General features: G+C 39.8%; 1 protein-coding gene across 1 annotated transcript in view; it reads left to right on the top strand.

Annotated features, from left to right (window-relative positions):
• ptprt (protein tyrosine phosphatase receptor type T) overlaps positions 1 to 26,648 on the top strand; it is a 516,342-nt gene that overhangs the window by 304,159 nt on the left and 185,535 nt on the right. Inside the window, exons 15-16 of the mRNA XM_041782769.1 lie at positions 6,385 to 6,421; positions 13,269 to 13,325. Coding sequence (XP_041638703.1) covers positions 6,385 to 6,421; positions 13,269 to 13,325 — 94 coding nt within the window. The remainder of the gene's footprint in view (positions 1 to 6,384; positions 6,422 to 13,268; positions 13,326 to 26,648) is intronic.

The following is a 26,648-nucleotide window of genomic DNA, read 5'->3' as shown; positions in this document are numbered from 1 at the left end:
GTTTTAGGAAATCACAGACACCATGTCCTGGGGTCTTTGGTTTACCTTCAATGATGTTTGTTCCCTGAGCTTTGGTCTCTGGTCTTGGCTCTTGGTCACTAATCTAGGTTTCCAGTCTGGTCCTGGATCTTAGGTCTCCGTTCTTTGGTTCCTGGTTCTTTGTCTCTACTACCCAGTCCTGGGTCTTTTGTCTAAATGCTTTGGTCAATTTTCTGTTGTCTCTGGTCTTTGGTTTCCAGTTTTCATTCTCCAGTCTTTGTAATTTGGTCCCCGGGCTTTGGTGTCTAGTACTTGGTCTTTTGCCTTTAGTCTCCAGTCTTGGATTAATTGTCTTGGGGCTTTGCTCAATGTCTTCAGTCTCTGGAGATCTTTGCTCTCCATTCTCTGGTTCCTGGAAGGATCCAGCATAGATGCCATGTAATAATTTGCTACCAGGTGACAGCCTCCAGTGTTAAAAATATGCCAGTATGGAAATGTTAAAACCAGTAGCTGAGAAGCGATTGCAGATACTTTAGGGATTGGTCTACATCCTCTAACGCAGTGGTTTTCAAACTTTTTTTCGCCCAAGGCACACCTAAGTTTAAGCCAAAATCTCAAGGCACACCATATTAAAATCGATACAAAACAGACTTTTTAAATAATTTTACAGACAAGGGGACCTATAAGGGGAGATAAAGGGTAGAGCTTTCTGGGGCCAGGACAACTGGGGGATCATGAAGATGGCAAAATTGGGAAAAAGTGGAAAAAATTGGTTAAAAGTGATTTTAAAAAAAAAGGGCAAAATTGAGCAAAAAGTGGCAAAACAAAGTCAGAAATTGGCGAAAATTGGTAGAAAGTGGCCAACCAATGGGTTAAAATTTGCCAAAAACTTGTTGAATGTGTTGAAATAGTGGCAAAAATGGGTTACAAGTGGCCTTAAAGGCTTAAAAATGTGGTAAAATAGTGGTAAAAATGGATTAAAAGTGATACAAAAAGGGCAAAAATTGGGCAAAAAAGTGGTAAAACTAAGGCAAAAGTGGGTGAAAATTGGCATAAATGGGTTGAAAAATACCAAAATAGATCACAAGTGGCAGAAAAGTGGCAAAAAAGGGTTGAAGTTCCCATAAGGTGGTAAAAAGGGGTTAACAATGATTAATATGGAGTAATAAATACCCAAACAGTAGCAAAATTTGCTGAAAAGTGGCAAAAAGGTTGCAAAAAAGTGGTTAAACTAAAGCAAAAGTGGGTGAAAATTGGCACAAGCTGGCATAATCAGGTTGAACGTGTCATAAAGGTGGCAAAATAGATCACAAGTGGCAGAAAAGTGGTAAAAAAAAGGGTTAAAGTTGCAATAAGTTGGTAAAAAGGGGTTAAAAGTGATGTAGAAGGAGTAAAAAAATACCCAAACATTAGCAAAATTGGCCGAAAAGTGGCAAAAATGTTGCAAAAATGGGTTGAATATGGCAAAACGTTCCAAAAAATTGGCAATAATGGGTCAAAAGTAGTAAAAAGAAGTGGCAAAAATGCAAAAAAGGCAGCAAAATGGTTTAAGCTGTCAAAAGAACCAATCTAATCAACCCAATAATAGCTTGCCGTGCTTTTCAGCTCTAACTGAGGTAACTGTTAGCCAGGATGCTAGCACCAATGCTACTGATCCAACTGACATACACCGATATCGTCAATGAATCACAGCTGGGGAGGGTACATTCTCAGGGTTTTTTCCAGCCAGATCTGTGGACAGGCCTGGTTACAGTAGTAATAAAGTTGTGGTAATAAGGTATGGTTGTACACGTTACCAAGGCACACCTAGACTTGCCTGAAAGCACACTAGTGTGCCCTGCCACACCATTTGAGAACCACTGCTCTTACGGTTATTTTTAGTGCATTTATTATCCATCTGCAGCTTTCTATCTCTCTGAGGTTGATTTGACCCTTTAACCCCAAAGTTTAGGTAATTGCTCTCTCTTGACCTTTATTAAAGAAGTGAAACAAAAGCTTTTCTCGAGTTAAACCTACAGGGATCTGCCAAGGATCTGGAGAAAGAAAATGCACTAATGAACAACACTAAAACACCTGAAAGTCATCTCTTTATTTTACTCTTTGTTTTGCAGTATGGTTAAAGCATGCATTCAGTAGTTTCTGGAAAAGTTTCCTGCAGCTACCTACGGTCAAATTTAGCAGGCTTTCATGCAGGAGACAATAAAGCAGGCAGATATTAAATCATTCATTCATTTAGACGGGCAGAGAAAAGACAGAGACGTAGTAGAGGCAGGTGTGTTTAGTCTCGTGGAGAGATCCAGCTGAGAGGCTCACGCCATCCATCATCGGCTAACATCCATCTTCTCTGCTCTTTAACTTCATGAGCCGGCTCCGAACACGCACAAACATACGCTCAGGCATAATGCATTCAAACAGTAATGTGCATTTGTCCTTTCTGCTCAGCGCTGCATCCTTTCTTCTGCTGACGGATTGATGCACAAAAATGGAAACGGCGTGCAACTTGTGCTGCTTTATGACAGGTGGAAATCCACTTTCACGAAACAGAGCTACAGTATTTTAGAAACAGTGCATACTTGACTTTGTTTACATCCTTGCCATTTTTCTCCATCATATGCTCACTTTAAGAAGTCTGCAGATAAATGCAAGGCCACCTAATCGATCAATTTAGCACTGCAGGATGATTTTCCTCCTTCACTACTCAGTTATGATGGATATTTTTCTATGCATGGATGGTTTGACCATAAGAAAAAAGCAGGCAGAATCGCTGGGCCTCTTACTCCACTCCTCTAAATACAGTCATCATAGATACGCAACGGACATGAGATATACGTCCAAGGTTACTTTAAATCAGGGATGTCAAACTCAAGGCCTAGGGGCCGAATCCGGCCCAGGAACAGTTATATCTGGCCCACAAGATCATACTTCTGTTCTAACTGGGCCACCAGTATGAGGTCTGCAGATTTCCTCCAGTATAAAAACGTAAACTTAACCTCGGTTATTTGAAATATCCTTAAGTCAAAAAAATCTGAAAAAGTAAAGGTAGAAAAATTAGATAAAAAGTCGGGAATGTAAGAGATTAATTTGTATTTTTATTTTTCATTTTAAATTTGCATCTCAGTATTATGACTCAATTTATGATTTTCAGTTTTACACAATTTTAAGTTTTAAGTTATATTTTTTACCTTTTTAAGTCATTATTTTGAAATTTAACTCACATTTGACATTTTCAACTCCTAACTTTTGCTTTTTAATCTCATATTTTGTCCTTTCAAAGTCATGATTACATTTTTTTCTCATATTTTCACATTTTAAATTCATAATTTTAAATTTTTATATCATATTTTGACCGTTTACACTACCTGTTTTAAATTTAAGCCATATTTTTACCTTTTTAAGTCATTATTTTAAATTTTAGCTCATATTTTGACATTTTCAACTCCTAGCTTTCACTTTTTAATCTCATATTTTGTACTTTTAAACTCATGATTTCAAATTTTTTCTTATATTTCCAAATGGTTAATTCATAATTTTGAATTTTTATATCATATTTTGACCGTTTACACTCCCAATTTGAAATTTAAGTTACACTTTTAACTTTTTAAGTCATTATTTTGAATTTTTGCTCTTATTTTGACATTTTTAACTCTTCACTTTCACTTTTTAATCCCATATTTTGACCTAACAGGCTCACAATTTAAAATTTTATCTCATATTTTGACCTTTTAAACTCGTGATTTTAATCTTCCACTCATATATTTGCTTTTTAAACACATTTTTTTTTATATGGTATTCTGACCTCCTGAACTAGTAAGATGGACTTTTTGTCTTAGATTTTGAGCTTTTAAACTTCCATCATTTTTACTTTTTTAAATGTCTAAATGATTTATCATCACTGCTGTTTTTTTCATATTTTATAACTGGTGAAAATGAGGTTGTGTTGACCCTAGAAGGCTCTCAGGATACACCTAAATCCAGAATCCCTGCCCCTCAGCCCCTGCTGGGACTGAGTTTGACACCGCTGCTTTAAATGATTGTGATATGTATTTTGAGTGTTAAAAGGGGAAAAAAGTCAAGAATATATCATCAAAACAGATTCTGATTATCCAAAAAAAGTCCCCGGCGAGGATCCATGGCCCTCAAACTAAAACTCAAGCTCTCCAAAAACATTTATAACTCTTTCATTCAAGCACAAAAATCACCCAAACACTTCCATCCCATTATAAATCCAGTCCTTCAATCTCCTTTTACGTCATCTCTGAACACAGCTTCTTTTTTCCCTGTGGTTTTTTTGGTTGCCATCACATCAGGAGTGATTTATTTTCAATGCATTATTGACAGCCGTCGGTGTCTCCAGCTGCTGTAGTCGGATTTAAACAAGATAAATGGGCCAACGTGTGAAGGGGGACAGTCTTTGTATGGAAAGTAGGTTAGAGAAGTGCACTTGCTTTTGAGAGCACATGATAAAGAGAGGAGGATAGAAAGGAAAGAAAAAAGAAAAAGAAAAACTTCCCCAGGTGGTGACAGTCCATCAGGAAGGGAATCACTGATGATGGGACTAAAATATGAGGAAGAGGATATGGGGAAGCAAAACATGAGCAAGATAGAGCGGAGATCATTTATAAGAGAGAGTGAAGGAAAGAAGAAGAAGCCAGTCAGTTCAGAATAAGGAGTATGGACTGAGAGAATGACCGGTTTGAGTAGTGAACATGGTTTAATAAAGCGACTACAAGCCTGTTAAACAATGGTGACCAGTGAAAAGCTTCAGCAAAAGCTTGCCTGACTAAGTGGCTCCAATGATAGAATCCTGGACTGACACAACAATGACTGCCTATAGAGCTCACATTAAGCAGTTTATTCCTTGTAGCAGTGCACACCTATTGTGTTGCATGTATTGCTGCTCTGGTTGTCTTGTAATAAATGTGTCAGTTAGTTATGGAGGTAGCGCCTAGTTTGGCTCCTTCATTATTTACTTTTAAGATCCTGTTCAAATCTAGTTGGTGCTCATCAGAAGAGCAGCAACTGTAGTTCATTTGTTCTGTTGCTTATCATTTCAGCTTGACTCAGATCCTAGGACAACAAAACATCCAGAACATAGGTTGGCCTTGTCTGCAGGATAATGTAGGCGATGTCAGCAGAATGTGTGAGCAATGTTGCATTAAGTTGGTGGCATGAATTAAGTTGGTGATGTCGACAGGATGAAGTTGGCGATTTCAGGAGTGTTAAATTGGTGTTGTCAGCAGTACTGAAATGGCGTTGTCGGCAGTATTAATTTGGCTTTGGCAAGGATTAAGTTGGCGTTGTAGGCAGGACTGAGTTGGTGATGTCAGCTATATTAAGTTGCCGTTGTCAGCATGATTTGATTGGCATTTTTGGCAGGATTATGTCAGCATTGTCAGCAGGATTAAGTTGACGTTGTCGGCAGGATTAAGTTGGAGTTGTTGGCACGATTAGGTTGACGTTGTCAGCAGTACTAAAATGGTATTGTCGGCAGGATTAAGTTGACGTTGTCAGCAGTACTAAAATGGTATTGTCGGCAGGATTAAGTTGATGTTGTCAGCAGTACTAAAATGGTATTGTCGGCAGGATTAAGTTGATGTTGTCAGCAGTACTAAAATGGTATTGTCGGCAGGAGTGAGTTGGCGATGTTAGGAGTATTAAATTGGCGTTGTCGGCAGTATTAATTTGGCTTTGGCAAGGATTAAGTTGGTGTTGTAGGCAGGACTGAGTTGGCAATGTCAGCAGTATTAAGTTGGCATTGTCTGAAGGATTCAGTTTGTGTTGTCAGCAGGATGAAGTTGACGTCGGCAATACTAAACTGGCGTTGTCGGCAGGACTGAGTTGGTGTTGTCAGCTGTATTAAGTTGTCGTCAGCACGATTCAATTGGCATTTTAGGCAGGTTTTTAGCAGGATTAAGTCAGCATTGTCAGCAGGATTAAGTTGGTGGACTGAGTCGGTGATGTCAGCAGTATTAAGTTGGCATAGCTTCTATGATGTGTTAGCATCAAGCTAACAAACTAATATGTTGATTCTAGTCCTCAACGAAACTCTTCCTCCACTGCCACATCATTTCATATTTTATGGAATCTGACTGTGTTTATTTAGCATCCTTATACTTTTTGCACTTAATACCATCAACACACAGAGTTGTATATACCGGCTATAACTTATTACAGCTTGTGCACATTCAAGATTGACTGAAAGATTGTTCAAGATGTTATTTCATAATAATTTTTGCTTTCATGCTTGATTTTTATTTCCTGTGCATTAAGAGCAAAGCTAACTGGAACCAAATTTCTTGTTTGCATGAACATACTTGGCCAGTAAAGCTGGTTCTGATTCAGATTTTTGTACCTGCCACCCGAAAAGACCTTTAATAAAATGTTTTTCTCTCTCTCTCTCTGCAGGAAACCAAGATTAACTGCGTCCGCCTGGCTAACAAAGGTATGAGCACCCTTCCATTGACGCTTACACTCTCACATATTTTGTATAATTTTACTCTTTAGGGTTAGCATAGTGGGATAACATTATGACTACGAAGCATGGGAGATAAGACGAACACATCCTCACATAGGAAGAGTTAAACCCACTACCTTCAGCCCAGGCAACCCCACATCCTAACCACGTAATCCTGCATGATTTCATCCTAATCTCCCTCTTCTATTACCTTTTCTGTCTCACATTCTCCCTCTTTTTCCTGCTCTCTCTCTCTTTTTCCATTTCACTCTGCATCCATGTTGCTCATCAGTGTATAAAGTGGAACATCAGGGCCATTACGCACCGATTGACCGCCTTCATTAAACCCAACGGTTGGAGGCTAAAGTGTTAGCCCCAGAACCCATCTCATCCTATCCTCTTTTGTTTTGTCTCCCATCTTTATTTGCTGCTCATCTCGGGCAAACACGTCCGTTTGTGTGCCAGGCAATGTGCTTTGAAAGCTTTTCGGCTCGCCATCGATTTTCCTCGCCTCATCTCTGTTTCCTGTTTTATTTTCATCTGCATCAGACATTGATTTAATTTCACACGTCCCCTTTTCGCTGTCAGTCTTTTATTATTTCTCTGTTGCATTTATTGCTCATTGGTGCACATTTTCTCCTTTATTTCATCCTTTTATCTGCCTCTATCCATTTCCTAGTTTTATTTTTGAATGGAGAGTCCTGTGGGTGGACGTCTGCAGAATGTGGACACTGCTCTCTGTCTGTCCGTCTGCATGTGAGCGTGCTTGGGAAAAGACATGCTTTTAACTTTGTGGCTGTCTTTCAAAAGAAGAAAATGCAAATTTATAGCAGTATGTAGACTCGTCAAAGTTCCCAGAACAAAATTAAAGTCTTCTTGACATATACTTTTTAAAGTTTTTTGGATGTGTGGGCAGTGTACTGAAGCAATGCAGATGGCAAACTCTGCAAAAGCCTGTGAGTAATTTATTCAGAATACCTGCTCATACGGGCACTGATTTCAGGAATACGAGCCATTTGACTGATTCTCTGAGTCTGTATCACTGAATCAGCCATGCACTGTTTGGATTTATGCTTGCATACAGTAACTCAAGTCATGCAAGCATCTGTTAGAGGCAGAGATCAGGTTTTCTGGATGGTTGCAGCCAAAGAACCAGGTTTTGGCCAAGTTTTGGAAGTTTTAGAGTTAAGTGTAAAGAAAAGACAGAGCTTTTGTAGTTGCAGCGTTCTCAAACACACTAGAAAGCATAATCTTTAGCAGGAAGACGTCCCTTAAGGCAGTATTACTTAACCCTGCTAAACCAAAGAGCCAAACTTTTGAAAAAAATTCAAGAGCTACAATGTAAGTGGTGAAAATGGGTTAAAGTGGCAATGAAAATAAGTGAAATGTGGCAAAAATGGGAGGAAAAGGGGGTTTAAAATGAAGAAAACTGGGGGGAAAGTGGAAATAATGGGTGCAACTTCACAAAAAATTGAGTTACAGGTAGTCAAAAAGCTGCATAAAAGGAGTGAAAAGTGACTTAAATCGTCGAAAAAATTGTAGAAAGGTGGGGAAGATGGGGAAAATTGGCGCTTAATGGCTTAAATGGGTAAAAGTTGCAAAGAAGCAGGATAAAAGTGGCTAAAACTGATAAAAAAATCACAAAATTGGGATTAAAGTGGCAATCATGGTTGAAAAGTTGCTACAGGAGGTGGTAAATATGGGCTAAAAGCAGCAGAAATAGATTAAAAGTTGCAAAAAATTGGGGGGAAATGGGCAAAATAGGTATACAATAGAGAAAACTGGGGGAAAAGTGGACAAAATAGGTACAAAGTCATAAAAAAATGAGCTACAGGTGGTCTAAAAGCTGCAACAAATGGAGTGAAAAGTGACTAAAATGGTCAAAAAACCTGTAAAAAGGTGGGGAAAATGGGGACAATTGGCCTTGATTGGCAAAAGGTAGCTTAAATGGGTGAAAAATTGCAAAGAAGCAGGATATGAGTGGCTAAAAACTGATGAAAAATGGCAAAAATGGGATTAAAGTGGCAATAATGGTCAGAAAGTTGCTACAACAGGTGGTAAAAATGGGCTAAAAGCAGCAGATATGGATTAACCCCTTAAAGCCTGTTGTATCATATTTGATACATACTTTTATGATACCTCTATCGAATCAAAATGACCATAAATGACTAAAAAAAAAAAAACCTTCTGAATACAACCTGATGAATGACAAAAATACCCTCAAGTGGATTATCAGTTCCAAAAACACCTAATGTATTGAATAGGATAATATATACAGTGCTTAACAAATTTATTTGACCACCTGTCATATTTGTCTCAGAGACCATCCAGCACCATGAAGTCCTTTAATGCGGACTCTTTCATTTTCAGTCAGCTCTCCACGTTTTACCATTTTGAACAGGAATGAGGAATTTCAAACCGAATTCACCTTTTTCTACCCAAATTTGAGCCGGCTCACTGGGCCTCTCTGAGGAGTCAGAAATTAATCAAGCATAACATTCAACCACTAAAACTAAGCACTGTATGCTTAACAAATTTATTAAAGTTATATTAAAAAATAAACGTGCCATCCAAAATGCATGTTGTTAGCATTAAAACAGTCAAAATAATCAAAACAAATAATAACCAAAAAATAGCCAAAAGTGGCCTCTAAGGGTTAAGGAGGACAGCTGTCGTTATTCATTATTATTAATGCACCACTATCTTCACTCTGTAGAATAAGCTAGCAAGCTCTGCCAGGTGAGAAATTTAAAGCAAATCTTCCTGTAGGACACTCAAAGCTCCTGTAGGAGTCCACATTGTTTCTAGCTTCTTATGCGTGTCAATGCAAGTGATAGAAACAGAGCATTGGGATATAAATAGAGCATTACATCGCTTTGAACTATGTGCACTGCACTAGTGCTGCTAGGACACTCGGACAGGGAATGATTGGGCTATTTTGGGTACCGATGCTCTCTAGAGCTACATGCTGATCGGACACGTTGTTAGGAAACCTGGCTCTGTAGCTTCAACATCTGATTTATGATTTTCCCTGATCTTTGCCTCTGATGAATTCAGACAAGACAGAGTTTAGATACAGCTCATGCTGGTTAGCTAGTCATCCAGTTTTCAAAGATTAAAAGGTGAAAGTCTGCAGGACATTTGGAACTGTTGGAGAAAAAGTCCATATCCACAGCTGCTGTTTTTGCCCTGTCAGCGCTCATTTTCAACTCAAGACCAGTTTAGTCCGACATTTTCAGCACTGACATAAAAAAAAAATACCCTGTGTCAGCTGTTTTTGTCGCTGCAGTAGAAGGACGTTATGAATCCAGTGTTGTCTACTTGTGATTGTAGACTGAAGTTACTTTCACTTTCACTTTGCTTCCAAATACCTCTGGTTTGATCCACTTCTACTGATTTAGGTGGTTCATTTACTTCTGCTGGTTTTAATGTGCTTGTAAACTTGATGGCATTGGAAAGGTAAAATCAGCACATAGAAGTACAACCCCGTTTCCAAAAAAGTTGGGACACTGTGTAACATGTCAATCAAATCAGAAGTCAATGATTGTCAAATCTCAGAAATCCATGTTTTATTCACAACAGCCTGAAGAGACCAGTTGCTGGGGGAGGAATTTTGTCCCATTCTTGTCTGACTCAAGATTCTAGCAGCTCAACAGTCCTAGGAATTCTCCTTTTCTGATGCTATAAATAATTCCTATTGATGAAAGCTCTGGACTGCAGGCAGGCCGGTTCAGGACCTGGACTCTTCTCCTGTGAAGCCATGCTGTTGTGATGGATGTGGTATGTGGTTTAGCATCATCTTGCTGAAATAGTCAAGGCCTTCCCTGACAGAGACAGACATTGTCTGGATGGGAGCATATGTTGCTCTAAAACCTCTCTCTACTTTTCAGCATTGATAGTTCCTTTCCAGATGTTAGGGCTGCTCACGCCATCGGCACTAATGCAACCCCATACCATCAGAGATGCAGGCTTTAGAACTGAGCCAGGAGAACAAGCTGGATGCTCCCTCTCCTCTTTAGTCCACAGGACACGGCGTCTGTGGTTTCATCTGACCGCAGAACAGTTTTCCATTTTGCCTCAGTCCGTGTTAAATGAGCTTTGGTCCAGAGAAGACAATGGTGTTTCTGGATCCTGTTCACATTTGTGACCAAAGCTGGTAAAAACTCCTGCAAGTTGTCCGAGGTCATTTTTGAGTTTTTTTTTTTTTTTACACATTATGAAAGTGTAGATTCCAGGCTTTCAAATGGTCTATCATACACCTTAATCTGAGCATATTGTACAATGATATGCTCAATTAAATGTTAACTCCTAGTTTCTGTTTGTTCTGAGAAAACCAGACTCAAAGTTTCAGGTCTTTTCCTACCTTCAGGCAGGCCAGGTGATGGGCGAGAACAACAGGGCCACATTTACATAAAGTCCACCCACACCATGCTTCTGAATCGGACTGATGACGCTCATCAAAATATTCCCATAGGAAATCCGCCTTCATCAAACTTGCACTGTCGAGCGATCCTGAAGTCGTCCCAAGTCTATTGATAATTCTTGCTGCTTCTTCATCGTCTCTTCTACTTTTCTTCGCTGCTGGGTGCATCTTGAGGCCTGTTGATAAGGGTGATAACTAGAAACAGCTGTATTCATGTGCCGGGGGAGGGGTGGCGTTTGAGCCATGCAGTGTTTGTTATCTCAATGGGCGAAACTGGGAATGATGGCGGGCTGAGTGGCCAATTATCACCCTACAGTTTCGCTTCACCCTCCCCTCAATCTCCCCACAGAAACTCAAAAACAGGGCATTTTAAAACACAAAATTAACGCTTTTAAATGTCACTTTTGTGTTACTTTTTGAATCAGATGAGTAGTTTAAATGTCAGACTCGCATAAAATGGAGACTGGCTGCAGACCTCGAGCAAACCTCTACACTGGGGCGGACCTGTATGCTGGGGCGATGACGTATATTACCCGAGCCGAATTTTCTACTCTAGCCCCCTTCCCACTGGCTTACCCTAAACCTAACCACTTGGGTTTTAATAGCGTAGACCCCAGCATTGCAGTTGGGGTCTGCGGCTGAATGCCCCAGTGTAGAGGTTTTGTCGAGGTCTGCAGCCAGACCATCTTGATGAAATGAGAAAAAATGAAAAATGATCATTTTGAAGAAAATGACTTTGTATCCATTTTTCTCAACCACCGAATGCTGACTTGCAGGAACTTTATCTGGCCTTAGTCACATGTGGCTTCTCCTCTCCATGATCCAGCTTCAACTGTCATTTGTGGATGGCACGACCAAATGTGTTGCCAGACAATGATTTCTAGAAGTGTTCCTGCACCCATGCAGTGATTTCCAGTACAGAATCATGTCTGTTTTTAATGCAGTGGCCCCTGAGGGCTCCTTCAGCCTTGTCCCTTGCTCACAGAGATTTCTCCAGATTCTCTGAATCTTTTTTTATATTATGGACTGTAGATGGAGGAATATTCCTTTTTGAAAACTATTTTCTGCTAGTGAACCTTTTTTTTCTTTTAGACACAGTTTTTCACAGATTGGTTAACCCCTTCCCATCTTTACTTCTGAGAGGCCCTGCATCTCTAAAATGCTCCTTTTATACCCCGTCATGTGACTAAACTGTTTACAATTAACCTAATTAGTTATGAAGGCTCCTCCAGCTGTTTTTCGTTTACTACCGCTTACTTTTCCAGCCTTTTCTTGCCTTATTCCCACTTTTTTTAGATGCCATCAAATTCAAAATGAGCTAATATTTTTCATAAATGGGTAAAATGTCTCAGTTTAAACATCTGATGTTTGTGTTCTATTGTGAATAAAATATGGGTTTATGAGATTTGAGAATCATTGCCTTCTATCTATTTTAACATTCTGCACAGTGTCCCAACTTTTTTGAATTTTATAGTACATGCAGTACATCTCAAAAGCATTGCACTGGATGAAATCAGACATGTGCAAAAAGCAGAGTTGTTAGTGATGAGATATCAACAGTTAAAAAGATAAATAAGTGAAGAGTTACAGTGTTTACAGCTGCTTTTGACCACCGCTCAGAGCTGCAGCTCACTTTAGGAGATCTGAAAATCGTTCCAAATAAGCGTCCCAGCTTATTTGGAAATGGGGTTGCATTTAAAGCTTGGAGATACTACCAAGGAAAGCAGACGTCAGCTTTGGTAGTAACGCCACTACAAGTCATGCTAGTGCAGAAACGACAGCTGTGGACACAGGACTTGGCCGGCTATACATAGCTGAAGACTTGATCTGATTGCCGTTATTGTTTTTGGTGACTGAAGTCATCGCTGATGTCAGTTGTGAAACTCGAGGCCAGTTTTTGTCCTTGCACCAGTCTTCGCCACGCCACAAAGTTCCTCCTTCTTTTTTCTTTCAGCCATCACTTCATTTGTTTTCTCCTCCATCCTCCCTCCCCGTCCCTTTCTTTTTGATTAACCCGTCAAACCAAGCTGACAGACCCAGCCAGACCCGAGTCTTAACCCCCAGCACCCCCATCTGCATCCACTGACTCACTCTTTGGTAATGAAGCATCCTCACCTGCAGCACATGTCCGCCTCCAGGTACTGGGCCGGTCCAGGAGCTCACATCTTGACTGCTAGCTGACCTTTGATTGATCCACCTGTTCTAGTTTGATCTCACTGCTGTAATTTCTCTCCTCAAAGACAGATGAAACCCAGGGAGGTCTAAACCTTGATGAAATGGATAAAGGAACTTTACGTCTTTTTTTCTTAGACTTTTTTCTTCTTTCTTTTTCCTTTTTTTGTTGTTGTTTGTTTTTCTCTCTCCCCTCTCTTCTCATGCTGTCCGGCGGGGATGTGCGGCCCTTGGCCTTAGTGGTAATAGGTAGGGGACAAATAACAACGCCGTACATTCTAGTCATCCCAAGCGAAGGTGATTATTGCTTTCTAGGCAGAATATTTTCTTCCCTATGTTCTATTTTTTCATCACAGTACGACCATGAACACGACACAAACCCTGTTTCATTTCGGTTGTCCCCTGCCCTGCCCTCTTTTTCCTCCTGACTTTGGTTTTTCTTTGTTTTTCTCTGTTTGTTTTTTACTCTTTGGTTCTTGTCTTTCCTTTTCATCGCCATCTTACTGCATATGTTTGCATGTCTGCTCCGCTTCGAGTGTCGCTGGCTGTGTTTGAACCTCTTCTCTCTGTCCTGCATCTACAAACACGCTCATGCTACAAACAGACAGTGAATCCACGCTGGTTTCATGCACAGTCAGAGCCTGAACATCGGTGCTGCTGTAGAACTGTCTTGCAGGAAAACACTCCTTCCAGGGAGCTGCATAAATATGTGAAATGATGAACATGATTGCTTTAAAATGGCTTTATTCTAAGGGATCATTTAGTGAGTGATTTATCAAAAGCAGAAGAGCACCGCATGACCTGTAATAGATGAAAAATTTTCTTTTTGGAAAATGATTCCAATCAGACATCGCACAAAAAATAATGTTGCAAATATAAGTTATTCAATTTAATCCTGACATTTTTATGCTTTTTGTGCAAAAATGCATGCAGAATCTCACCGCTTTCATGCAAAACCAGACACCTATTTCTTCAGGAAAACCTGGACTATCAAGATTTGTGTGCTGCAAGAGCATCAGATGATTGCATCCATAGTTATATGATCATAAAGTATGAGTAAAAGATTTATACATCAACAATGATCAGGCGTTTTCACATCTGCATTTAGTTCCTTCAGTCCTCAGGAGAAAAAAATAACAGCATGCTAGCAAACACCCAAGAGAAACTCTCACTATCAACTCTCCCTGTAAAACTAATGCAAATTGTTGCATGCATTTTGTATTCTAGTACCTAAAATATGCATGAATCTGTTGGATGAGCCCAAACTTCCTCTTCGCACTTTCTGGGCCACAGAGCAGCGGTTCTCAACCTTTTCAGCTCGCAACCCCAAAATAAAGGTGCCAGAGACCGGGAACCCCCACTGTACCTGAACACAGCCATGAACATTCAAGAATAGTCATGCAGACAAGGCGGCCCATTAGCGGGGAAAAATGGGAGAGCTTTCTGGGGCCCAGCCAAACTGGGGGCCAGCAAAATTTAAGCTCCGTTTTAAAGTTAAGCTGTGGTATTTTATATTTAACCTGAATAACCACTCTTATCAAAGAAATAAATATATTTAATTCATTTGTGCAGTAAGTAGCCCTCTTAAAATGTAAATCCTTTTGTTAAAAAGATTAACTTTGCTCTTTAAAACACTGCATCTATGGACCCAAATCAGCTGATTTGTTGACATGCACTCAGGGTTTCTCGTTGAATTGATTTGCAGAGTTGGTTAGCACAAGATTTGATGCATCCACAATGATCCTTTAAATGGGTGATACTCAACGTGTGACTCTGGAGCCACATGTGGCTCTTTAGTGATTATTTGTGGCTATTTTATATCTTAATTTGAAATATTATTCTCACAGAAAACCTTAGAAAAGAGAGATTTTGACCTCATTAATCACATTAATCAGTTTGTTTCCCAGAGTTATACTAAACTTTTTGTCCAATCTAGGCAACTTTTCTCTCATTTTTTGCCAAGTTTTTGCCATTTTTGCACCATTTTTGCTCCTTTTCAGCAATTTTTAACCACTTTTTGCCCATTTAAGCAACTTTTTGCCATTAAATACCACTTTTTTCCTACTTTTTTGCCCATTTTGACTTTTTTAAAAAACTTTTATCCCATTTGTCCTTTTCACCCTTTTTTCTCCCTATTTTCACCCATTTAAGCTACCTGTTGTCATTAAACACCACTTTTTTCCTAGTTTTTTCCCATTTTAGCCACTTCTTTTTGCCACTTTTATCAAATTTTTGCCCTTTTTTCATTTTTTTGCTCATTTAAGCTACGTTTTGCCATTAAATACCACTTATTTCCTATTTTTTAGCCCTATTTTGCCAATCTTGACTGCTTTTTGCCCATTCTAATAACTTTTCTCTCATTTCCTGCCATGTTTTTGCCACTTTTCACTTATTGCTACTTTAAACTGTTTTTGCCACTTTAAACCACTTAGTGCAGGGGCTGAAATCTGAAATCAGGTCTAACCTGAGGGTCTAACAGGGTCAAGATTTAACCAAAAACTGTCAACCACGTTTTGACACGTAATGAATTATAGAGGAAATTAAACAGTGGTGAAAAATGATTTTAAGATTTCTGAAAAAAAAAAAAAAAGTCAAATAATTAAATCTCACAGCATTACTGTTACTGTCATTGTCAGATAAATGCTAAATAAATAAATTAGTTTAAAGGCTCAAAATCTGAGATAAAAAGTCAACTTTATAAGTCCTAAGAGAGTTAAATCATGAGTTTAAAGACCAAGATATGAGATAAAATACAAAATCAAGAGTTTAAAAGGTCAAAATAGAAGATAAAATTCATAATCGTGACTCTAAAGATGGAAATATGAGATAAAATTCTCAATCAGGATTTCAAAAAGTGAAATATGGGATTAAAGGTCAGAGTTAGGAGTTTAAGGTCAAGATACGATTTAAAATGCAAAAGTGTGAATCTAAAAGGTCACACTATGAGGGAAAAGTTAAAAAAATTTTAATTTAAAGTGTCATAATATGAAATAAAAAGTTTTAGGCATAATCTTTGGATGCAAAATGAAAATATGAAAGGAAAACACAAATTAATTTCTTTCCCTCATTCCTGACTTTTTATCTAATTATTTCCACTCTCTACTTTTTATAGATTTTTGTAATTTAACAAGGATTTTTTTAATCTTTAAGATTAAATTTACATTTTTATACTGGAGGAAATCTGCAGACCTCATTCTGCTGAGCCTGTTCTTATTAAGATATGATATGATCTTGAGGGCCAGGTAAAATTGCACCGTGGGCCACATTAGGCCCCCGGGCCTTGAGTTTGACACCCGTGACTCAGGCCTCAATAACACAATGTTTTGCTTCATTTTCTGTTTTTATTTTCAAAAAGTTCCATGTTCAGACGACAACATTTTCAAAACGATCTCTGCTCACACGAGACTGCAGGAAACACCAAAAACGATGTAGTACACACGCCAGGCCAGTAGATGGCGGTGTGATTTTCGACACGTACGCCGTCAGAATCTGGTGCAGGCACGAAATACGTCTCCCCTGAATGAAGTGATGGTGAAGTAAATCAACACTTTGTTGGAGAAGTACAGTTAAATTCAGAAGATTGAGGAGCATAAACCGTACACTGCTGTCGGCCATCTTTGCTTTGGGCTTCCCATCCGTGCATGAGTTATAAGCCTACTCGCGAATGGATATTTACTGCAGCCATAGTACGCATGTCCATTTTCAGAAAGTGCCCACTTCCCTGTTTACACATAGATGGAGACGGGGGCGTTTTGAAAAACTTCCACTCTGGAGCCCATTCCCAAGAAGTTCCATTTTCAGGCACCAAAACGCCGTTGCCGTGTAAACGGACAGCCAAAACACTACAAAAGGTTTGCGTTTTCACTGGAAAACGTTGTCATGTAAACGGGGCATTAGTGGCTCTTGCAAATATATTTTTCAACAACTGGGCTCTTAGTTTAAGCAGGGTTGAGTAACACTGCTGTAAACCATTCCTGAGCTATAATAAACACCTTCACCTTCATGCTTTTGTTATTGAAGAGTCCCAGCATCTATTCAGACTGTGAAATATTTCACATACCTCTGATTCAGAGGTTCGGTGCATTCAGACACCAGACGAGCTTTTGAAATGCAGTGAAGAGGAGACCAAACATTTTTCATACATTATTCTTTATTCATCACGTTTAATCAGACGACGCTTTCCTGCATTTCTGACTAAAAAAACTACATCCTGAGTTGCAGCCCAATATTTTATCTGAAACCAGAAATAAACAGGATAAAAGTTACATAGGTGTAAAAAAGTTGAACAAACTATGCATCAAACGGGAAAGTCTTGCATATTAAAGGAAACCAGTTGAATTTGCTGCTTTTCTCTATGGTGCAGCCAGATCCTTTAGACTCCAGCCAGGCATTCACTGAACTGTATTTCATTTAGCGGTGCAGAGACGTGACAGCAGAATATAAATGTCATTCAGAGACGCAACAATCAAATTGTTGACTGGAACAATGGAGACACAACGGGGACTCAGTCAACAGCTCTGGAAGTGGAAAACTGCTGTCAGCGTCCTTTGTGGGGAATACGAGATGACTCCACATGAATACAATCACACTTATTGTCCTGAGGGAAATAGAGGCTTCAAGGCCCCGCGCTGAGAATTATGCATATCATGCACAACGGCGGACAGCGCTGCAATCCTAAATTGAATAAATATGGATGGTATTCATGTGAAGTGTGGTTATTACCTCAGAGCGGATGAAAGCAGGAAACCTCCGGGTACATAAAGACGCCGTTTCAATCTAATCCAGGACAATGTAGGGAGAGTTTGAACACTTATTATTGAAATTAGTCACAAAATAACGTACCAGGCGTTATCTTTAAGATGTTTGAAATGAATTTACCTTTGAGTTCAGTGTTTAATCAGCTGCAGAACTAAACGAGTACAGCATAAGACAAAAGCACAGCCTAATATCATGAAGGAATCTATGGTATCCATCTCTGATTTACCTGCATTCAGGTAAAGCTTTTAAATCAATGTTAAACAGCTGAAGCAAGGACGCAGCTCTAACCCACTGATGATTTTTATTTAGATAGAAAATGTTTTTCTGTGGCATTGTTTCAAAAATAGTCAGTGCAAGCTCTTTGTTTGGAGGGAAATTTAGAAGTGGAATCACTGGAAGCTCTTTCTGTCTGATTTAAAGTCTTCAAAGAGAAAAAAATACAACATTACACATTAAAAACACAAAATAATCAGCGATCAAATCCCCGGTGACAGCTTGCTTTTGCTCCAGCTCATCAAACAAGAAAGATAGATAGCCCCCCTTTAAAGTAATTCAACAGAGGTCTAGCCAAGTTAGTATTCCTGACTACCATTACACCATGAAGACGAAAGAACACTCCAAACAACTCAGAGTAAAGGTTATTGAAAAGTGTAGATCAGGGGGTGGAGACACAAACATTTACAAGGCTCTGAACATCCCCCAGAGTTCAGTTAATCCATCATGTGTGAATCTGCCTAGATCAGGCCGTCCTCACAAACTGAGTGAGCGTGCAAGAAGGAGACTAGTGAGAGAGACCACCAAGACACCTATGACTACTCTGAAGGAGTTCCAAGCTTCAGCAGCTGAGATGGGAGAGACTCTGCAGACAACAACTGTTGGCCGGGTTCTTCACCAGTCAGAGCTTTATGGGAGAGTGGCAAAGAGAAAGACACCGTTGAAGAAAACTCAGATTCAATCTGGACTAGAGTTCACCAGAAGGCATGTGGGACACATCATTCCCACTGTGGAACACGGTGGTGGCAGCATCATGCTGTGGGGATGCTTCTCAGGCTTGGTGAAAGGGTGGAAAGGAAGACAGGAAAATCCTGGGGGTTGATCTTATTTAGTCTGCAAGAGAACAGTCTTAAGTTTTTGGAATAAAAAGCTTGAGATTGCATGGATTTTAATGAATCATTTATAATAAATGATTCATGTTAAAATAATAACTGACAGTGAAACATAGAAGCAGAATCTGCTTTCTTGTGTTTTCTCAGTTAAATGAAAATATGTCAACCTGACACACCAGATGGATGTGTTTCACACATCCATCTGGGGAAGCTTCAATAGGAAACGTTTAAGAAAAGGCAGAGGCTTTGAAAAAACTTGGAGTGTGATTGGATGAACGTTCTCTCTGTCACATCTCTACGGGCCAGTCAGAGCAACAAAACACGTGATGTAGCAGCCATTGAGCTGCGCGTGCACAGCTACTGAGGAATAACGCGAAACATGGCGGCTATAGACATGTCAGAACTCGACTTTTGTCGTTTTTGAAAAGAAAACAACTCACTGCTGTTCTTTGTTCTTCTTCTAACAAAGAAATTTAGTCAGGTGCTAATAAAACTGTCACCTTAGCAGCATTCACGCTAACCCTGCCACCATAATTGCAGTCCTCTTGCTGCTGCTTGTTTACGTCACGACCCTGCCGTGTGTGAAAGTACCGCCCCTCGTCACTGATTGGTCCTGTCACTTTCTAACCGAGCCAAACCGGTTCAGAGCTTAACAAGATGGATTCGCCAGTGAAAAACAAGGAAATGGGCGTATCCACCTGCTTTGCAAGGTTATAAAGATGTACTCCATGATTTAAAATAAAATAATTTTATATGTAATACAGTTTCATATATGTAGCCTACGTATATATATATATTTTTTTGTATTTTGAATCTATATAAACATATTTATATATTAATCTGATCGTTTGACCTTTTTATTCTGATAAATTGCACAGCAAGGCCTTTTTCAGGCGTATACGAAGTATTTCCGGTTCAGCGTTTACTGTGCCGAACCACTTTTTTTCCGTATGAAGACAGGTGGAAGTCCGGTTCAGCTCCTTTTTGTGATCTCTGGAGGACTTGTACCCATCCTTTCTCTTAACTAAACCATTATGTCAGAGTTTTTATAATTAGAAAGGTCACATTAATAAATGATGCTTTTTTCTCTTTGTTGCAATATTAAAGTGAAAGCATGCAATGATTCAGTGTCATTCTGCATCATTAGTGTCTGTATATCCTGCACATGCACCATCAAACTGACCCTAATGATCCGTACACAGCTCTAACCCTTCAGATTCAATCCTCGTTCCCATTAGTGCAGAGGTCGATTCTAATTGTCGGCGTATGGAGTCGACTCACTGTGCAATCCTGATGCAACATGTGGCTCACTATCTGTGTTTGTGAGCGAGCGTGACTGCACTGCAAACGTCGGAGGAATCGCATCGGAGTGATCCCAAACATTTACAGCATCACCCTCACGCCTCCCTGTTGTCAATAAGTGCTGCTGCTCGCTGCTTCGTCAGTTTGCTCCACAAATTTCCCCCAGATTGAGTCAGATCGCTTAAAGGAATAAAAAAAACTCCTCACTGGTGTTTAGGTGAATATTTGGTGATGATGTGACATTTTAAGGGCGCAGCAGCAGTCAGCAAATAGACGAGACTCTGCTCAAGAGTGCGCCAGGGTTCGACTGCAACGAAAGCTGACAGTGAGAGAAAAGAAGAGCGCCGACTCCAAAGGGAATAAAACCCCAGAGAGTCGGCGATGATCAAAAAGTGGAAGAGAGAGAGTGTGACAGGGAGTGACTGGAAGAGAGGTGGAGAAAAGAAATCCACCAGCAGAGACAGATTCAAGCTCAAGGATTCTTTTTGTGTTTTCCTGGAGCATTGTGCATGCAGACAGGTGTAGCAGCCTCTCTCTCCATCAACACATGCTATTGTTGTCTTCTGCTGAGTTCACCTTTCCTCAGCGCCGCCATGAAACTCCCATCTGCTCCACTACAGCAGCGACAAAGCGTTCAATTGTCCCCGCGTAAATCTGAAGGGCCGGGTCGTAAAGTCCTCGGCGGCATCTGTGAATAAAGACGGCGATGAGCAAGGGAGGGAGGAGAGAGGAAGCCCAGAAATATGAAGTTTAAGGCTCTGAAATTAACAATCAGTGTTTACCAAGCCTCTCTGTTCGTCCACTCACAGCAGCCGACTCCCATCATGCACTCTGTCGGCGTCTCCTTGTCAAACACAAACTCCCTTGGAGGAGGAAATCAAAGTTCTAGGGGAACACGGTGTATCTGTGTTCTCCGTAATAGATCTGGTCACCACGGCCGTGTTGTGTTGCATTGTGGGATTGTATCAGGAAATGAGTACAGCAGAGGCTGTCATGTAGCTGTCAGCTAAACACACATCCTGCAGCAGTGATGCTCACATATAAATGCATGGATTTACACACACAACCTGACCATGGCCTAAACTCTACCTGAGCTAAAGCGGCACCGAAACTGAGCTGAGCTCATGATATTAAAAGTTTGTCAGAGTTTCACCACTTCGATCAAATCAGTTCTGCACAAAAGCATGCAATGCTGCAAACACTGATTTTGCGAAACAGCCCAGTTTTTATGCTGCAGAACAAAAATCCATCCATGCAAGTTCATGCACTCTATGACACATTATTTTTGCAAGTTCAATTTAAAACTGAAAATGACACTCAAAAAAACAAAAACAAAAAACAAATAAGAAACAAAATCTTGTTTCTCATCAGCTTTCTTGCAGTGTTTATGAGGCTCTATTAATAACCCATATGTGCAAAAACTTCAACAATGTCCTCCACAGACTCTATCATTCTCAATCTGAAGAAACCACACAGACCATGTTTAAGGCAGAATCACCACCCTAAATCACAGGGGTTCGGTAATTTGTTCTGGATTTTTGCTCCACAAATCAAGATTTGGTTTATTTAAATGAGATTGAAAGCACAGACATCCTTTGAGATTATTACAATTACCAGAGGTCCCTAGGTAATACTAACCCTGTGCAAATAGGACTGTAGATGTTAATCCATCCTTAAATGACTGTTTAACAATGCTTTTCTGAAAAACATATTTGCACAGAATCTCAAAAATATATTTGCAGGATCCAAATGGATCAGTAGTTTGTGGCTCTGCAATATCTGTGGTCTCTAATCCCCAACACCCCCACGGTTCTCTTTCTATGGAGCTTACGCCACAGACATGGGGAAATGATAGGGCTAGGAAGGTGTCGACTTCACTGCATATGTAAATACAAAGCAACAAAGGGTGACTGGGCCAGTTCCTGACAAGGTGTGAAACCTGGGGCCCACCACTGAATCAAAAGGTCATTTTGTATTTTAAATTGTGGTGTCCAGACCGCCTGGAAACAAAGCCCTGTCCAGGTGTGGATTCTTCCCAGACAGAGGGGTGTCAAGCATACCTTGGGGAGGGGGCGTTGCTCAAGCATTAATGTTCTAGTCTCCCCATGTTTGGGCTCTTCTCTCTCTCTCCCTCTCTCTCTGTCTTTTCTGCATGCTGACCACTCGGGTGTATATTGATTTGACCTCTTTGCACAAAAATGAAAGCTTGTCGGCCGGCAGAAGTCTAATATTTCATTTGTTCATCAGCAACAGAGAAACATTCCCATAACAGGTCTTTTGAAAATCTCAAACCTAAAGTGTTCTGCTGTACGATGCTGTAGGTCTGAATAGCCTCGAACATATACCAAGGCTTGTGCATGTGCCAATGCACATTGAAATGACTGCAAGCCCTGTGATTGGTCAAATGAGTAGCCCTGGTTGAATGCCAGTCTCTGAGTAATGCAACCAGTCAAATCTATGTGCTAGTGTTTGAAACTATCAAGACATGCATTTCCTCATCCACGTCTCTCTTCAGCTGATTTAGCAGCCACATTTTTCATCTCATCTGATGTCGCCTCTTTCTCTTCTTTGCAAAAATTGCACGATCATGTGATGATCAATACTTTTAACTCGAACGTGATATGCAAAGTTTCAGCTGCCATGGTTTTCTGTGCACAAACAACATGACCAACAACTGGTGTGAATCTGTAGCGACTGCTCTGAAGAGCAGAGTCAGGGCAAAGGTGATAAAATTTAGTCATACAGTTAATGAGACGGACAAATTTGGGTCCAATTCAAAACTTAAAGTCTGAATCTGGTTAAGTTACATGTTATACAACGATTTGTTTAAACATTTTTATTTGCAAATATTCACCAGGCAGTAACCATGATACTCTCGTACACATCTCTGCAGTGTTTGCATCCCCTGAATCCAAAAATGTCTGCAGAAGATGGTGCTTTAGAGGTTTTAGAGCCTTAAATCTACTTAAACAGGAACCCTCTGACCTCAATGATAAAGTCAACATTAATGGAAACAGTACATGTACATGTGCACAAGGGCTCTTAGAGGCATACTCTAGCTTCTGCTATTGTTTACCAAGTTACAGAGACTAACGCTCCGTTAATCCATCATCAGAGTTCAGATTCGTAATCCTGTTAAACACAGTCCGCCATGCTGAGGTTAATCCACCGAGCATGCTCAAACAACAGAGGAAACTACAAATCTAACCGTCAGTATGTGCACTCATTCCACACGTGTGCATGTGCTCAAACCAAACACATTAAACATTCTGCACACGCCAAAAAGAGGAAGATCAAACAATGACGTGGTTTTAAAGGAGGGAAAACAAATTTGTACTCATGCAGACAGATTTAAAACAAAAGCAGCGTTTCTACGTGATCCCTGCAGAGAATCAATCTTCTCTACGTTCTGACGAGATTATATTTCTAATATCTCTGGTTTCACCCATAATACCTCTCTGATAATTTTATCATTGCCCTGAAGGAGGAGGAAATAAAAGGAAAAGTGCAGATAAATTTAGAAATGAAATGGAGATTACACAAACACAGCTGAAAGACACCCCTAGTATTAAAGCCTTCTGGAGGAAAATCAACAGTGTCACTGGGCCGCCGTTGGCACGATTTTAAAGGTTCTTAACCCTCAAATTTACTACCCTCTGGACACCTTGGGGGCAAAAATGTACATGTTAAAAAAACTGCCATTAAATCAGCATGCATCAATATTTTTTTTTTTTTCACCTTTTTTTCATAAATCTTTTTAACAACTTCAGACTTGCTCAAAACTACAAAAAGTTCAATAATTCTCAGAATTTTAACCCTTTAAATGCCAGTTTGATTACTTGAAATATTTCATTTTTTACAGCAAAAAACGCAAAAAAGTGAATTATTTTCCATATAATAAATATTAGAAAGACGGGGCTTTGGGGGTGATAAGAGTCTTGGATGGGTCAAAGATTAGCAACAAAACTGATTTGATTGCATTTTTATTTTTTATGTAGTGTCAGAAATACCCTCTGGACATCTTCGAGGCAAAAATGCCCCCATTGACTTCCATTAAAACCACTTTTTTTAATCTCACTGTCATGGCAGTATAAAATCATGCATTCTTTAATGTCAGCATTCCAAGGTGAAGAAGTCTAGTAAAATTTGACATTTTTATCGTATTTCACCAGATTCAACCATTTACTCATTGTAGGACCATGCACCAAATTCTTGCATTTTTGCTCGTTATATTATAAAATTTTATTGTTAAAAAAAGGGCAGTGAAATCAATTTTGTTGCCAATCATTGACCCATCCAAAGCTCCATTTTGGTCTCATCAGACCAAAGAACTTCCTTCCTCTTCACCACAGAGTCTCCCACATGCCTTTTGGTGAACTCTAGTCCAGATTGAATCTGAGTTTTCTTCAACAGTGTCTTTCTCTTTGCCACTCTCCCATAAAGCTCTGACTGGTGAAGAACCCGGCCAACAGTTGTTGTCTGCAGAGTCTCTCCATCTCAGCTGCTGAAGCTTGGAACTCCTTCAGAGTAGTCATAGGTGTCTTGGTGGACTCTGTCACCAGTGTCCTTCTTGCACGCCCACTCAGTTTCTGAGGACAGTCTGATCTATGCAGATTTTGATGGATTAACTGAACTGTGGGGGATGTTCAGAGCCTTGGAAATGTGTTTGCATCCATTCTTTTGTCTTCATGATGTAATGGTAGCCATGAATACTGATTAACCAGTGACTGGACCCTCCAGACACAGGTGTCTTTCTACTACAATCACTGAGACTGTGATTAGGTCAGTCACTTTAAAACAGCCGCTTATTTTACATCAAATATTTTTATTTAATTGACGTTACTGTTACTCAAAGGTTTTTTTTGTATTTTAAGTGAAATCCTATTGACTATAACTGGTTTATAAACATCCCTAAAAGGGTAAAAGCATCCTTATGGCCTCTGTCTTCCCCTGCTATGAAGTGTTTTCTGTATTTACCATCATAAACCAGCGTCTGAAGGACACTCTGAGAGCCTGCGGCCCTTTAATCAGAGTCAGCGTGTCCGTCAAACACATTAGATCAACACGAGAGCCTCCAGCGATCATGTCAGAGCTGAGTTCAGGTACATCCTTGTAGCATGTGCCCTGGTAATCACCCCGCAGGTGTATTAAACCTCAATTTCCCCCGTGAGCGATCCACAATATGTATCAGCTGACACATTACAGCCTAACCCCATTTGTTCACGCCTGAGCGGCCCAGGTGCTGATTGGGTTCAACAGTTCATGATGTAACAGAAGAAGACCCCATCTGGAGACGGGTTCAGCTCCATTTAACAGCCCGATTGGCCCGCTCTGGTGCCGCCCAGCCAATCAGGCCAGCTCTGACAGGGGTCTGAAGTGATCTAATACGACTCCGTCCATTACACCAGGGTAAAAGTTGAGATGGAGCAAAACGGCGGAGTAAAAGAGGATTGATTGACACCTGGTGGAAACACAGTATGGAGGACGAGGTGAACTCATTTAGCACGGTTCTGTCCATGTCGGCTAACAGGCGGCACTTAAACACGAACCATTTATGGATCCATCTTCCTGTCTCTCTATCAGAGACGCCAGCTGGTGTGGCTGTTATTCTGCTGGCTCCGTACCTGACCTCGTACCTGAACACTGAGTTTAGACAGGTGACTGATCACAGGGAGCAGAAGCACTAACCAAAGATCAGAATCCAGACGTTTAACACCGGCTGCACACCAGAGGCAGCCAGATCTTTAAGAATTTAACCCTCAGAGGATGGAAAATAAATGGCAGCACACATGAATAACAATAAATAATAACAAATATTGATGAATTTTTAAAAGGAATTTGACCCTTACAGGATGGAAAATAATTGTTTTTAAATAAAAAGACAACAAATGAAATAATAATCATTGGTAATGAAAATCTGACTCTTGAAGGGGATTATCGCAGCCTTGAATGTGTTCATAATGAGCAACAACTCTGATTTTTACTCACTCCAAATTTTTATTTTATTCAGGTTTTAATAAATTATTACACTGAGGCTGTTTGTGACCAAAAAATGGACGGCAAACATAAAAAGTGATAAAAAATACTACACATAAAAAAATTCAACTTTTTTGGCATACGCTTTTCAGTTAAGATCAATCCTGATAGTTGTGTTATTAGGATGTTAACCCTTTCAATGCCAGTTTGAGTGCAAATGTGTGATGTGTTTTGTGTGAAACACAAAATATATATTTATTACAATACTTAATGCAAATTGGATTTCCTTGAAGTGGATTGTTTCAGCCTTAAATATGTTAATATTGAGCAATAACTTTTGCATTTTTTATTTTTTCATGATTTTGATAAATTGTTACACTGGGGCTGTTTGCAACAAAAAATGGACGCTACACATAATTGGCAAGAGAAGTATTGTATATATTTTTTTTCTCACTTTTGTGCCTAATATATAATATTA

The sequence above is a fragment of the Cheilinus undulatus genome, linkage group 3, assembly GCF_018320785.1.
Source record: "Cheilinus undulatus linkage group 3, ASM1832078v1, whole genome shotgun sequence".
In the NCBI taxonomy this organism is placed as follows: Eukaryota; Metazoa; Chordata; class Actinopteri; order Labriformes; family Labridae; genus Cheilinus; species Cheilinus undulatus.
Note: the sequence above shows the minus strand (reverse complement) of the source record. Positions and strands in the feature narration are given on the sequence as shown.